Source organism: Caloenas nicobarica, chromosome 17, assembly GCF_036013445.1.
Source record: "Caloenas nicobarica isolate bCalNic1 chromosome 17, bCalNic1.hap1, whole genome shotgun sequence".
Classification (NCBI taxonomy): Eukaryota; Metazoa; Chordata; class Aves; order Columbiformes; family Columbidae; genus Caloenas; species Caloenas nicobarica.
In genome coordinates, this window is record NC_088261.1 from 6,139,921 (window position 1) to 6,155,971 (window position 16,051).

The 16,051-nt window shown below is 50.6% G+C and overlaps 2 protein-coding genes across 2 annotated transcripts in view; both read right to left on the reverse strand.

Annotated features, from left to right (window-relative positions):
• The window catches only part of RFFL (ring finger and FYVE like domain containing E3 ubiquitin protein ligase), a 31,308-nt gene extending 26,763 nt beyond the window's left edge, over positions 1-4,545 (reverse strand). Inside the window, exons 1-2 of the mRNA XM_065646824.1 lie at positions 4,446-4,545; positions 974-1,052 (exon numbers count right to left, since the gene is read on the reverse strand). The gene's annotated coding sequence lies outside the window, so the exon portion shown is untranslated. The remainder of the gene's footprint in view (positions 1-973; positions 1,053-4,445) is intronic.
• Positions 4,546-6,129: 1,584 nt separating this feature from the next.
• On the reverse strand, positions 6,130-13,852 carry RAD51D (RAD51 paralog D). The gene is made up of 11 exons (XM_065646822.1): positions 13,773-13,852; positions 13,330-13,451; positions 12,594-12,655; positions 12,318-12,436; positions 11,469-11,550; positions 11,226-11,360; positions 10,687-10,782; positions 10,409-10,499; positions 9,462-9,532; positions 8,464-8,631; positions 6,130-7,759 (listed from the first exon to the last, which is right to left on the reverse strand). Exons 2-11 carry the CDS (start codon positions 13,409-13,411, stop codon positions 7,676-7,678), a joined length of 990 nt encoding a protein of 329 aa, XP_065502894.1. The 5' UTR covers positions 13,412-13,451; positions 13,773-13,852; the 3' UTR covers positions 6,130-7,675.
• Positions 13,853-16,051: the final 2,199 nt, after the last annotated feature.

Consider the following 16,051-nt stretch of genomic DNA (forward strand, 5'->3'; position numbering starts at 1 on the left):
GGAGTACGTCCTCAACCACAACACTGCGGAAATTATTCACCTGAATGATTCCGACAACTCCAAGTAGCTGGGTGAACAACATGTGGAAGCCTTTGCTTTCTGAGCAAGGTATTTTAACATCAATAAAAAGCAGCGTCACATCAGTTCCAGTCTGGACTTCCAGGGGATGCAATATTATCATTTCTGACTCATTTGGGGAGCAAGCTGAACCAATATAAGCTCATGCACACATAAGTGGCATGGATTCTGTGATGCTACTTGTGACACTGCAATTGGAAATTATCCACATGTGTATATATACAGAATACATAATGCCCAAAGGAACTCTCCTTCTTCAGCAGGTTACTATGTAACAAGCTACTCCCAAAAAGAGTATTTTAAATTTGCCTGTTTAAAAATCTCACTTAATATCAGTCTAGAGGCTGAACTAAAAGATTCAAAGCATATGCTACTTAAATATATTCTTATAAGCATATCCCACAACCTTCTGAATATAAATAAAAAGGTGGCAGCATAAAAAAAAAGCTGATGTTAAATTAGTATTTCAGTCTACACTGAAATACAACATGGAAATTCCTGTTCCAAGACTATTTGGGAGAGAAGCCAGATGGCATTAGAGAAAGAAGCCTAATTAATATTTTGGAGTAAAGTGAAAACCACAAGAGCAATGAATGTGAATAATCTGTCAATTTTACAGACACTAAAAAGAATAAACAGTGTCTCAGAAAGCAACAATTCTTTTTAAAGACAGTCCCTTATGGGAATATAAATTTAAAACGCTAAAAAGGGCTTTCAGAGGTTGGTATAAGCCATCTCTCAGTGCTGAGGAAACTGGCTGAGAAAGGAGGGAGAAACTAATACAAAATCTGAATTATTGATCTGACAGTCAAACTCTGTTTCCTAAAGAAAACTGTAATTTTTCAACTTTGCAATGTACTTTGAAGACTGGATAACCAACTTCAGAGGGACATACCGTGAGGTGGTTAGAAGACTTCGCATGCAGACAAGTTCTGTTCCTGACATCAATTCAGCGATGATGCAATTCTCCTCACCTGTGAAACAGAGATTACACTCATTCATCCCTGCAAAGTGTTCTGTGCTCCCTGAATACCAGTTGGTGCAAGTACTAATTTCTGGCTTCTTGTAATGACCATTCCTGGGAAGCAGAAGAAAACAAGCATGATATGGAGATGCAGCTAGGTCCTATCGAAACTAACAACTGGAATTATTTTGGGGAGCAGGAGACAGGCTGGGGTTTCACGGTGGAAGCAGGACATTGAGGGGGGCTGGAGAAACATTCGCATCCATGAATACATTGAAGCGCGGAGCACAAAGCGCAGGCAGATAAATGGCAGTGTCATTGCAGCAGCGCAGACCTTAGCACAGCACTGACTGTAACGCTTCCCTGAGAAGTCAGATCGATACTTGAATATTCAGCCCACACCAGACCACTGGCACTACTCAGGTAATTTATAGCTTGGAGTCAGAGCTCAGACTATCAGGAAGTACCGAGTTCCCTTGGTTTTTACTACCACATGCCAATAGGTCCTTTTTTCCTGCTCAGCAGCAGTTCACACACAGTTGTGTCCGAAAAAGGAACACATGCACACAACTATACGCATCTCACATCATCCTTCTGACAGCAAAGTGTTTTATTAAGCACCAAGTACTTGGTTCAACATACTTTCTAATTTCTTATCTTTGGATCAGGCTCTGTATGCATCAGGACTGGTCAAAGGCTTTAGAGATCTTCTGAGATATCCTACATACATATGAAAATGCTCTCTTCCTGTAAGGGACAGGAAAGTAGCCTAAAACTAACAAAACACAATTTTTCCTACGTGTCTTACCATGAAACCAACCCACGTTAGATGAGGGCAGCATTTTACCTGGGTAGACGTGCGGACACAAAGACACCAGCCTGCCTGCAACGCGGGTTTAGGTGAGTCAGAGGCACAGGGAGATGAAAGCACCACAGCAGACGACTGCACGAAAATCTGCTTACACCCTTCCACCACGCAAAAGCTCGTTCAAAGTCTAAAGCACGAGTTTTAATAACCCTTCTATATATAGCGCCGGAGATTCAGCGCTCGAGCCTGATTGAAGAGTTTACAGTCTAAGTTGTTACAAACAACAAACTATAGTAGAAAGTTGTATAACAACAAATGAAAATGACGATTTAAAAACAAACAAATGAAACAAAACCAACACAAAGCCTTACTGAAGTCGACCACAATCAAAAGAAAACTACAGGCGAGAAAAAGATAGATAAGAGAAAAGATAGATAGATTTTGGTCATAAACTCAACTAGTGACCACCAACCCCAAATATAATTCATATATATTCTTGCTTTGTGCTCTCATTGCAGAGTATTGTATTCAGCTCTCACTCTAAGTTGACTTCTAAGAGCCCAATCACATGGACCTGCCAATGAGAAAGACTGAAAGTCAGCCTACTTTTTCTACCCTACAATTAAACAAACTATTTAAATTATGGCTTTAAAAGTGATCCAAGTCAGCAAAAACTTGAGCAGTTAAGCACTAACCCATGAACACCAGTGTCAAGGCAATCAGCTTTTAATTAAAAGTTCCATTTTTACCAGCTGAGGGGACACGCAAACCACAGAGTGCTGCAGCCAGGTGACTCTGCACAGACAGAGAGAATTACCCGTAATGGAAAACAAGACAATAGCCTGAGTAAATTATTTGGGTTCATTAGACTCAGTTGTTCTACCAAAACCAATTACATTTACAAAGAATGAATGCAAGATCCCCCTCCCCATCACTGTGAACACCAAATGTGTTAATAAGATCACAGTATTTGATGGGTGGTGGTAGGTAAGTGCAGGGATCTGGAATTTGTAGGAAACAACATTTAAAGCTTGCAGCTTTGTGTTCCACTTCTTGGCTCTAGAAAAACAAAGTAGCAGTGGAAATGATGACACAGGGTAAATACTCTGTTTGTTTATTTGTTTTATGTAATCGTGTATCTGCCTCAATGATCCTTTATCTTAAAATACGCACTTCAAGGTTTCAAAATATGACCAACTACAATGTAAACACACAAAAAATGCCAACTTATAACGCACCTGTCATTCCACACCCTAATGAAATGGAGAACTAAACCAGCATTTTGTAAATCCAGTAAGTTCTATCAATTCCATAGGTTCTTACACCACCATGAAACAGTTCTCCAAAAACAAGGTCTAAGACCTCGTGTGCTGCCCACAGAAGATCCGTTCTGGGTCAGAGAGGAGGAAGTGAGCTCACACAAAACACATAAATGAAACCTTTTTATGTCTTGGCAAATTAAACATTACCCTGAACATATCTTAATCAAGCAACCATAAAACTAAAACATTCCTATCTATGCTTTAACATTATACTTCCCTCTACAGTATCTCAGTAAGCCTGGCCATACTCCCAGTGTTTGAAAACACATGACGTTTTCAAGTGCAACTCTTATTTATCAGACGGTCATAACATCGAGCACATTCATTCTTAGCTGCTTCGCCAAGCCGCTGGTCTGTAAAGGCTCAGCCTGAGCTGTATGCACATTCACACTGCAGAGAGTTTACGCTTATCAACCTGCAATCACATGCTGAAATACCGGTAAGAAACCAATTTGATGATACGTCAACACTTTCTCCACAGGAAACACCTTGACCGGTCTACAGGAACAAACTGTTCTGAAGAACAGTCGAGTACTTTTATTATCTGAACTCCTTTTGCCTTCTGCGGCAAAGGCAGGACCTGCATAGCTTTCACTGTGCTGTGCGCCCCTGAATTTGAGCAGAAGTGGAGCAGAGCTGCTCATTAAGAAAATAACCTGGGTCCTTCCTACCACAGCAGCACCGCCCCAGGTACCAATACCAAACAAATTAGTACCTCAGACATGTGAAAATGCAAAGAGACAACAATTTAAGTGAAGAGCTGTACTGAAGGCTGGCGCTTATCCAGAATTCCTCAGTTCTCACAGCATTTTGAGCAGAATAACCTGCTGAACCTCAGAGCGCCTTTGGGAGCGTAGCTCAGAAAAGGGAAGAGTTTCTGAACGTCACTTTCTAAACAAAAGAGGCTGTGCCCGAGTCCCACCTGCGCTGGTAGGGAACCCTGCAAGCGCTTCCCATGAAGGAGCCTGTCTCCCCAAAACTAAACCCCAGGTGCTCGCAGCCCCATTCCAGCCTCTCCCTGCCCCGTGCCCCCCAAGCCCTGGCAGTCCCCTCCTGCCCCATATCCCCCCACACCCCCAATTCACAGCCATTCCCCCACCCCACAGTCATCGATAACCCTCCGTGGTCGTTCCGCAGCCTCACGGCCCCATTACCCGCCTCCCATTGCCTCACACACCCTCACTGCCCCAAACCCTGTCAGCCCCCCGAAGGCCCCACCCCCTCCAAGCCCTGGCAGCCTCCCCCCAACACCGGCAGCCCCCCAACTCCTCACCTGCCTCCTTCGGCTGCCCCGGCCCGGAGGGAGCAGCGGGGCCGGGCCTGGCGGGTCGGCCCCAAACCCTCCGCTCGGCGGCGGCGGCGCTATGGCAACTGCCCCCCGCGCGGCGGCCAACCACAGAGAGCCGCCCAGAGCGGCGCCCATAGAGCGGCGAGCTAGAGCGCTCCGCGCGGCCCGCCCCTGGCGGCGCGGCGGCTTCTCCGGCGCCCTCAAGAGGCCGAGGGGGCAGCGCCGCCCGCGGGACGCGGCAGCTCCGAGGGTCAAAGGTTCGAGACCCCGTCTCGGCAGCAGGGATGGGGGGCATCCTATGTGCTTCAGAAAGATTCCCACTGTGTGCACGGAGACTTCGCAGAATCACAGAATGTTAGGGATTGGAAGGGACCTCGAAAGATCATCTAGTCCAATTCCCTCTACGGCATGGGAAGCATACCTATAAATACAGGTACACTCATACATATGTGTATACACACACCATACAGACATATATGCACACAATACGTAGAAACACATGCTTATATGTGTATTTTATAAATGTCAAGGGAAAACAAGCCCTCAGCGCAAAAAGGCATCCCCACCACTTGGGGTGAGGGGTGCCCTGTCTGCCTGGAACAGGTTTTAACTACCCCATTCTGGGCCTTTCCCACAGTTTTCCACCTGATTTATGCAACAGGAAGGAGCAGGGAGAGGGGACATCCTGGTGTGCACTGGCACAGCCAGACCCCGTCTTACCAGATTGCAGAAGTGCCTGTCAGAGCATGGAGGAGAAAAGCTGAATTAGGATATTTAGGTCAGAAATATTTTTCAGCCTTATTTTACTATGCAAACTTAGGGCAAATCAGCTTGAGTAAGAAATTTTTCCAGACCAGGTAATAGATTTCAGTAGCCTGAACCCTTCTGCCATCCACACACCAAACAATCACCAGCACCCACAGCAACACCGACCCTGTGGCAATGCAGCCAGAAATTCAGGACATTGCCATCACTCCCCCCACACACACTGCTGACCTCAGTGGCAAACCCAGGAGCAGAGGAGCTGCTCAGCCATGCCCCATATCACACCATCCTCCCCAACCTATCCAGCTGTTCCCCAAAAGGGCATAAAACTCCCACAGGTGCAATTATCTGATTGCCAAGGAAAGAAAATCCCCTCCGGCTCATGGCCATGCGCAAAGACCCAGGACAGGCAGCTTTGGAGGAACCTGCACATCATCACCTTTCCCCATCATCTCTTTCTGACCAACTGGCACAGTCCTTATTGAATCACTATCCCTTGACAGCTCCCCAGTGACTAAATGCCAGAGCAGAGTTTCTTCTGTCATTTCCTGGGGACATGGCTGGGCTCACGCCAAGGCTGACACAGGGTTCAAAGGGGGCTGTTCCCTTCTCATCCTCCTGCTAGTCAGAGGAAGGAGTCAGCAAGAAAGTCCCCTTGGTTTCAATATAACCAAAAAGGTTTCAATTTGGATCATCCCCTTTTCCACATACCCCTGTGAACCTTGCTCCCCCTACAGAACCTCAGAGAGATAAAATAGTAGAACAGTTTGGGTTGGAATTTGCGCATACCAGCTCTTTATTCACAGCTTCATAACAAGCTGAATTTTCTGCTTTTAAGGACCAGTCACATCAGCACAGGTCTCCAGCAGACAGGAAAACCATCGTCCTCCTCCTCCCCCCAGCCTGTGGACCCTGGGGCCAAACCTCCCCTCCCAACCTTGAGCATCCCAGAAATGCAAGTAAATACACAACTTTAAAACACGTTTATTTTTACTGAAAGCTGTTTAATGGTACAGCTCTGGCATGTTCCCCTCCTCGGGAAGGACCTGCTGGGAGAGCAGCAATTCCCACGGCCACGTGGATGGGGCTGCAGCGGCTGGGTGGCCATGATGGAGGAGGTGGGACCTGCCCCCAAAATCACAGCCATGGGAGCACCAAGAGCTCAGTTTCACAGGAAGCACAGCTCTGACAGACATGCAAGCCAAAAATATCTGTGCTGAGACCTGGCATTGCCTCTTAGTAAACTCAAACGTGTTCAACATATCCCTTTTAGCTGCCCCCTCCCTACAGCAGTTATTGCTCACAAACGCAGGGCTGTACGGAAGTCATGTCTACTCTGGAGAAATTAGCATCCAAGTTCTGGTTTAATCAGACTCCTCTTTGCCCAGCACTCCTATAGAAGGCTCCAGGAGCTGTACTGCTGTGTTATTAGTTTAACAAGCATGACCTGATGAGTCCCAGCCCCCACAATGTCCATCAGCAGCCTCAGAGGTGCAAGCTGTACCTCACCTGCCAAGGAGGTTTCTTATTAAGTGGAGGATGAAGGCGTCTAAGACATTTGGGATCACGAGAGGCCACGATCCATCCCAGCCTCCTGTCTCCTCCCCAGCCCTGCACAAGCTCCCAGGAGGGTGCCCAGAGCAGCTGGAAAGCACTGGAGCAAGGAGAGATTATTTTAAACTGCACCACATGCAATGGTATAGGTCCTTGAGCATCAGACAGGGCCAGCTGGTGTCAGTCAGGACTGATCCAGCCCAGCTGATCCACATCATCACCTCCATCAGCTAACAGCAGTTCTTTACACAGCACAGCAGTGTCCCAAAATATACCAGCAGCTCCCTGCAGGGCTTGGTGCTATTATACTTCAGGGAGAGGTCAGATCAAGCATCTGATTATGTCCCTGCTCATGAACAGCCTGTCCCACCCCAGTCCTGCTAGGGACTAAACCTCAACGTTTTAATTAAGTTAACAGCAGTCACTATTAATTGAATTCTAGCTCTCAAAAACCACAGCAGTGAGCAACATCTTTTCCTTAAATTTCTGAACCAATACCACAGTGGGCTGCCCAAGGATGCTCGGAGCTCCAGAACCAGATGGCAGCAAGTTATGGGGGAAACAAAACCATCACGAGGAGTCACAGGTTTGTGCAGGGACCTGCCAGCTGGTCCCAAGCCAACCCCTTGTAACAGGGATGACTCTGCTGGTTGAAGACAAGCCTGCAGCAGAGGAGAGGACCTGGTTGTGCTGCTCACACAGCCCAGCCACTGCAGGCAGCATCTGCTGAGGCAAGGAGATCTCCAGGGAACCCCACACTCATTTTCTCCTCAGCACAGAACAAGAGCTTCACGTTGGTCCTGCAGGACTCAGACACAGTCTGGAAAACCTTCAGTGCACTTGCCTGCTTTTTTGCAGCTCTCTTGGACCTTGAGCTTTTTTTTCCCCCACACATGTCAGAGCCCCTGTGTGGGTGTTGCTGGGCTCAGCTCCTGCACTTCACAGTTTCCAATATCCAACTCCACCTGTATCCCTGTCGGCTGCAAGGAGAAACAGGAGCTTAACCTCACACTGCTGGGATTCTACAGGTAAACCTGCACATTGCTCTGTTACCTGCCCCAGAGCCAAAAATCCCCAGTTACATCCCCTTAAGGACTTCTTTCTGCCAGTGCCCTCATTTTAACTGGGTCTGCTGAACACAGAGATACAAATAGAGAATGCAATTTAGCAAAGAACATCTTTCTCCGAGATATCCCCAGACACGCTGTCATTTAGCACATCCAGGACGTTTTGCTGCCCAGCACACCACCACATCCAGACCCATTTGGATGAGGATGCAGAGCGGGTTTGGAGCTGCGAGGCTCAGGCAGCGCAGCCCCGTACATCAGCAGGATCCAAACCGAAGCCACCTCTGCAGGTGTCAGAGCCAGCTCAGCAGGATCCTCACTGCTCACATGCCCTCAGGACAGTGAGACATTTGAGGAATGAGGTGACCTGGATTGGAAGTGGTGCCACCCATTTAACCTGCCTACAAATACAATCTCAGGCTGTTGGGAACAGAACAGATGCTCTTCCACAGCACACAACCAGCCTGCGTTTGCTCCTCTCCCACTGCCACGGGTCACCCGGCGAGGCCTGATCCTGCTCTACCCCCAGAAAGAGCCTCCTCCCTCTGCCCCAAAGCCAGGTCCACATCACGTAGCTGCTCCTCCATTACCAGAGGGACAGGTCCAGGGAGTCTCACCTGCCGGGGTGACTTTGCCAAGGAAGCGACGTGCTGCGTGGTGACTTTCTCCCAAGCGGCTTCTTTGCTCTCCAGCAGCACCCGGGTGCTGGGCACGAAACTCCAGGAGCGGCCGAGGGCTGGCTTCGGCAGACCAGTGCTGCTGTCCCTTGTCACCTGGTTAGTCACCTGCAGCACAAACACGCTTATCAGCGCCCAGGAAAAGCAGTGCCAGTCGTAATAAAACCCCGGAGATCACCGGAAGATAATGGCCAATCTGCCACGTCTGTAAAGTTTTTTCTTCTCCTTCCTAGCAGTCATATCATCCCCTCTAAACACGGCACACTGTCCCAGGTACATGCTCAGGTAGGAGCTCACTGATATCTGCAAGCTGCAGTGACTCCTGCTGAATTCACCTGCAAAGTTTAATTTGGAGCCTCTGAGCATCCTTCCAGGCACCCCGTCCTTGTCACCTTATCACTAATCAGAGCAAAGGCAGGACTGTCTTGACGCCTTCCAGTGCCAGGTTCAGCAGACCATCATTTTCTGTTGTGGTTTTCCCAATTCAAACCCATTAATTGTGGTCACAGCAACCTGTCTGTGTGCACTGAAGCAAACACAGTTGGCCAACAAGAGCTGGCCAACAAGACCCCAGCTCCTCCAAGGTAACTAAGCAAGAGGTCACTTAGTAAGCTGGCCAGCCCCTTAAATGGTGTTATATCAAAAATAAATAGAAACAACCTTTTAATCTGTCTGTACTTAACTCTACCTTGCTCTATCAAGCGAATGCCTTGTTGGCTGAGGACAGCAATAAGAGCAGGGAGCAGATCAGCCCTGTTCTTGCTACACACTTGCTGGAACAAGAAACCCCTGGGCTGCAGAGAAGCAGAGCCACACTGGGGAGCAAAGGCTTCTTGCTCCTGCCCAGCTGGGAGTGGGGATCCCCTTCCCGGGGGCTCCAGAACCTCCCCAGGGCTCCTCACCACAGCACACAAAGGACAAGGCACAGCAACACTCACCACAACAGCAAGGCTGAACTCCCTAGCCAGTGTCTTCAGCTCCTTGGCCAGCTGCATCATGATGGCCAAGCCTAGAGGAGGACAAAGCATTTGGGTGGTTGGGGATCAACCAAAACAGAGGGAGCGGGCCCCAAAGCGCACCCTGGAGGCAGGTGATGCCTGGATTTGCATGAGCACTAGATTTAGTGCCAGAGCTGGTGTTCACGGGCACCTTGAACCCATTTCCATCACCAGCACCCCAGGGCACCCATGGCACTCACACACTCCAGGGCACCTCCGCTGAATGGATGTAGCATGGACTGACCAATCCCCAAATCATCCCACCCTCTCCCTTGCCGTCTCAGAAGCCCTGAGGACAAAAAACCTGCAAAAGACCAGGAGCTCCAGACAAAGCTGGTCAGGTCAGTTTAGCAGGTACAGGATTCCTCTTCTCCAGCTCACAGCTTCACTTCCTACAGCCCGTGGCTGCGAGGGGACCTCCCGTGACAGCAGTGGCCACCACCCAGGTGTGCCAGACCCTTGGGAAGGTGTTTGAAGGGCCTCCTTGGCATCTCAGCCAGCAGAAAGCCCCTCACTCCTGATTTATGGTCCTTTCCGGCAGGAAGAGCCTCAAGGGAGCTTTGCAAACTGTGCCAGCAACCACGATGTATCTGTGACATTGTAAGGAGAGTTTTTAACATGGGCAAACAGTTCAGTGCCTCCTCTCTCCCCTGGCTGGGTTTCAGACCACCAGCACAAGCTTGCATGACCACAGCCAGCCTGAATGTTTGCCGATAACACTCCAAACAGACTTGCCATTTATCCACTTGCAAAGGGAAAGCTGGGAGCAGCTGCACCCACACCCGTCCAGCCCCAGCTCCAGGCACAGCACACGTGGGAGGAAAATGCTCTCCAGGACAAACAGAGACGTCTGCAACCTCATTGCACATCCTAATGAAGCAGCTCACCCTCCGACTGCTTGCCACCCAGCAGCGGGTAAATCACAGCAGAGACCGAGTCAATCACCACGATCTTGAGAGGTCCCATGGAGCTCACAACCTGAAAGGAGGAGGCACTGTGTGCAACATGGAGTAACAAATCCAGCAGTTTTGGGAGATCATGAGCTGCACAGAGGCTCAAATATCACCAGGACAAGGTGATCTGGTGTCACTCATCAGGCACACAAGTCTCACTGCCTTCCTTGCAGCTCTGGGGAAGGGAAAGGGTCCTGGAGCCTCACTCCTACCTGCTGGGACAGGCGATCGCGCAGGTCCTGCAAGGCACTCAGCATCTCATAGATGTCAAAGGCACGGACCACCTGGATCCGCTGCAGAGCCTCCAGCTGTGGCACAAAGTGGCATCAGCAACAGCCTCATCCCTTCCAGGACCCACCATATTCTTCCTGCCCAGCTGCTACCAGCTCTTTGCATTTATACCAAGCCATGGAGACAGTGACCCTTATTTCTTTCACATTTGCCTCCAGCCCATGAGCACTGTTGTCCCCAGTGCACTGATGGAAGCAGCAATGCAGATCGAGCTCAGTGAGCAAAAGCTACAAAGAGCTACAGCAAGCCCTCCCCTTCTCCCCAGGAAAAAGCCCAAAGTACAGCATCTGTCCCTGATCACAGCACCCACCCGGACACAAGAGGAAGATTTTCGGACCCAAAATAGCCCATGGGGACAAAGGCAGATCTGGACAGAAAAAAAGCATCTCTGGGGGTTGTCTGCAGGCAAGAACCAGGGCAGTTTTAGTGGAGAAGCAGGAGCAGCTCCAGGAGAACTTGCCTGCTCTTCCTCATCCTCTGCTCGGGCTCGAAGCATCTGGTTGAGACGGGAGGCAGTGAACCCACCCGTGGAGTCAAGGAACAGGACATGCTGCTTGAGACCGAGGGACACGCTGGCCACAATGCCCAGGCACACCTGGAGAGGCAGGGACCAGGATCAGTCAGCCCTCCCGGGTCCCTCTGCTCCACATGCCTGAAGGCACCTTCACCCTGCCTGTCCTGTCCCCTCTTCTGTCCCACTCACCTGTGTCTTCCCGCTGCCCGGTGCTCCCATGAGCTCCGTCACTTCCCCCGTGTACAGCCCGGAGTCCAGCAGCTGGTCCAGGCTACGGGTTGGATACAAGGTGGGATCATCAACACATCTTCAGGCAGAATGGCAGGGGCATTGGGAAGCAGCAGTCCCCAAAGTCCCCTTCCCAAATGCAGACATGTGCCTCAAGCTCTGCTCCTTCCCTCCCACCCCTAAGCTCTCTCCACATTGTGGGAAACAGCAAATCTGCAGTATGGGGGACACACGAGGACAATCCCAAGCTGGAGAAGAGCTGTGGTCCTGGTAGCAAGGTTTGAATAGCCAGGGTTTCTCTGCATAGTCACTCTAAGAACCCAGCGAGGAGACAGAGGACAAGAAGAAGTAAGGACATGCAATAGAGTAACTCATTTCCATGCCTGAACTAGGCAGTTTGGCCCATCATCACTCAACAGTTCTCCCAGATCCATAACCCTCCTCTCTAGAGCACTCAAGGCAAATGCTGAAGGCAGCATGCTGTCTAGTCTAGACGTGAGATACACAACCACATCCCAAAAGGTGTGAAGGCTCTCGCAAGGACAATGGCAATGTCACTCCCTCAAGGGACACAGACCAGCTGGCTTTGCAAGCACAGAACATGAAGAATAATCATCTTTTGCTCACAAAAGGCAGAGTCAGGCTGTGGCTGGAAGTTTTTAAAATAGCTTCTGGGGATGGTTTGGTCACCATTGAGCCTGCTCATGGCATCACCACATTGAAACTCAAAGCCTATGCTGGGCAACCATGGCCTTTTGCAGCAAACCCAGCCCTGGAAAGACCTGCTGGCTTGCCAGGCGATGTACCCACCTTGGGCTCCCAGTGGGCAGGATGGCTGTGGAGCTCTTGAGCTCCTCGTAGAGGTCTGCTCCATTGGCAGGGAAGGCAGAGAACTGGGCCAGGAGCACACGTCTCACCGCAACCAGCGCCTGGTGGGCAGAGAGATGTCTGGAAACAGGACTGAGGATGTCCAGGGCCAACAACATCTGCTGCAGAAGGCCCTCCCAGACAAGCCCATCCAAGCCATGAACTGAACAGCTCTGAGCACCCTGGTTAACGTTCCAGGACTTGGGAATCATCCTTTACCTTGTAAGACAGGGAACACTTCTGGGCAACGTCCTCCAGGTCTGAGGACACAAAGTCCACCACTGCAAATAACATGAGGGACAAGAAGTTGGAAGCCAAACCCATGGCTCCAGCACCCAAAGGAACTCAGAGACTTCATTTAATGAGAATAAAATAGTGTTTTTCTCAGCTTTAATCCAGTTTCTCAGAGCAAATAAAAAAACCACCTGAAGTCTTTTTCTTCTCCCCTAAGAGCAGGAGGTGCCCAGGGCGCAGTGTGCCAGAAGCCTAGGCATTTTTTGGAGGAAAAAATGTACAAATCCTCCCAAAATACGTTATAAAAAGCAAGAAGTGATGGTCCATCAAGGAGCTTCTGCAGACACCCCTACCACATCTTAACACTTCCCTGCTCCCACAGAGAAGTCCTCACTCATTGAATCCACCTGGGGGACCTAGAAGACATCCAGCAAGGAGGACACAAGAGGAATATTGCACCAAACCACCCTTCCAGGGCACAGGGACTGCACCTGCAACCCCCCCAGCTCCTGCAGTCAATGCCCAGCATGCTCATGGCAGCCAGCCCATGCCCACCCTCCTTTTCTCTGTCAGGCTCTATCAAAACTCCTATGTGCAGCTTCCAAGCCCCACAGCCCAGACCACCCAAGCAGACAGATGGGTCCTGCACAGGAGGAGAGTGCGGTGCCACCCCAGCCACGCAGGGAAAGATGTTCCCCAGCCCAAGATGCCGCTCCGTTACCTGTCCTGATGCCATCTGCCCTGAGAAGCTGGATCATGTCTTCGGTGAGACCAGGGCAGAGCCCAGCCCGCAGGACCACCATGCTCCCGGCCAGCCCAGGGCGCCAGCAGAAGACCGGAGACCTGCCGAGGAGATAGAGTGGACTGGGCACTACCCTGATGTGGATTGTGCCTAGCCCCACAGCTGCACACAGCGGAGAAACACTACCCAGGCTGTGTCTAGGATGGGGGTCTCATCAAGTGTTTTGTCCCCTTTTAGCGTCAAACAGCCCCAAATCCTGCAGCCAGCCCCAAGCAGGCTGGTATGGGGACACTGCCATGGGCGAGCACATCCCCATCCCGGCTGCCTTCAGCAGAGCCCTCGGGGCAGGGATATCCCCGTGCCCACAGAAAGCCCCACGCCGAGTTTCCCACCCCATCCCCACCTTTGCACCCCGAATGCACCTCCTGCTCCCCAGGCACCCCAAGCCGGGCTGCCCCGACTCCCTGTCCCCGGCCCCTTTCCTGCTTCCTGCAGGGAACGGAAGAGCCGGACAGGGCTCACATTTGCTCAAATTTGCTCGTATTCGCACCCCCATCTAGCGGCTGCACAGCCGGCCCTACAGCAAACCCCTGTGCAAGCGCCAGCCCCCCCGGCACCGCGGTCCCCAGCCAGGGGCTGCACAGGGTCCCGTGTCCCCGCAAAGCAAACGGGTCCCCGGGGGGAAGCGCTGCAGCCCCCGCCTGCGAAACCCCCTCCTGCGAAACCCCCTCCGGAGCCGCTGCCCTCCCGCTACAACCAGCAACGAAAAACCTCCGCAGCTGATAGCACCCAAGGGTGCTTCTAGAGATGCACAAAGCAAATAGATGTTTTCAGCTGGCAGCACAGCCCTGAATCCCCACAGACACCAGGGGAAGCACCGAAGCCCGCTCGGGAGCTGCAGCAAGACTAAGACTAAGACTAAAACTAAAACAAAACAAAACAAAACCACCCAAAAATGCGAGTTCCGCCCTCTATTTATAGCAACTCCCCCCACCGGCTGCCTTTAAGTGACCATTAGCACAGGTGCCAGCAATGCTGCGGCTCCCAGGCTCTGTAAATACCAGAACTACAGTCTGGGCTGACTGGTTTTGCCGGTGGGTGCTGCTGCTGGGGAGAATCAAGCAAGCTAGTTTAAAAATTGAGACAGGTTTAAGATACAGGGGATGCTATTCCAGTCTTTTCTTACAGACCTATATGCGTTTGTTAATAGGGATTATTTCGCTTTTAAAAGCACAGTTTGTGTTTATAGCTGGACTTTCTGCTGCTGGTGGGGCTGAGTGCTTGCTGAGAGAGCAGCTGATGTGAGCAGGAAAAAACCTTTAACTTTTGTGTTTTTTTCAGAGATGAACCTGAGCTCTGTGCTAACACTTTAATGGCCCCAAACTTGCATTAGGAGTTTGGGAGCATCTGTAAAAGGAGTTGCATGCAGCTTTACCCCAAGGTGAAGGTCTCTAATGCTGTGTTGGAGAAAAGCTGAAGCCCTGGGTGCTGAGCACAGCTGTCTCTGCATCTTTGCTGTTGCTCTAGAGAAGCTGCAGCTCATCCTGGGATTTTCTGGAGTGTGACTTCACCACGGATCTTCCCAGCTCTCTGCAGGGTCCTGGACTAGAAGGTGGCTTGGAGCCACGAGGTAAGGTGGGATCCTAGGACTGGGGTTGTCCAGACTCATCAGCCAGCGCTTGTGGTTGGGGTCATGGGGTGGAAAATGAAGATATGTGTGTTTGGGGGGTATCTTTGCTGCCCTGCAGGCAGGGAGAGCTCTGTCCCCAAAACGGACTTGCTGCAGGGGAAGCCCAGGGGCTGTTCCCCTACTGGGACTTGAATTTCCCCAGGAAAAACGTTGGTGGCTATTGTGTGGTCTTTTTTATATTTTTTTTTCCTCTCCTTTCTCAGCTGATGCCTCAAGAGGGCCCCCTGCGCTTGCTGCTGAGCCTGCCTGCCCTGCCAGCCTCTCCAGGGCAGGGGCTGTCACAGGGCACATCAACATCAACACATCTGCTCCAGCTGCAGGGAGGCACAGGGGTACGGTAATTCCAGAGACCCCCATCCTGGGCAGCCAGTCTTCTTCCCTGCCCCAATAGTGTGATCACCAATACCCAGCCCCAAAAACACAGACCAAGGGGAGCTCAGGTCACTCTTAGCTTTGTGTTGAACACGAGCATCATCGAACACAATTTTAGTTTGTAACTTAGTTTACTTGAAGTACCTGCAGTGGTTCTGCTTGTAAAAATGAAGACTTTATTCTAGATAACTTGAGAAAGGCTGTGCTATATACACCATGAGCACTGAAATGGAGCAAGCTGGCCCTTCCCCTGTACCTAAGGCAATGTGAGAAGGTGTTTCTGGCATGTTAGTCTATGTGAGTCCTAGAAAAGCCACTGTACCGAGTCTATCCAAGGCAGAGACAGCCTCTTACACCCTTCACAGATGTGGTGCTTCTGCCTTGGACCTGTCCCTGAACAGCTGAAGGTGTTTGAGCTGCCTGCAACTGCTCTGCAGGTGATGTGCTGTGAAGGGACTTCCAAATTGCTTTGTAATCACCTTCTGCCTGGATACCAGCAGCAGGTAGTGCTGGCAGGGCAAATAAAATAGGAGACCTAAGCAGGACAGTCTTGTGCCAATTCTTGCTGCATGAGATCTACAAGCTAAAACACAGATCATTGGTATTAAAGAAAACTGACTTTTTCTCTTGGCAGTGTCT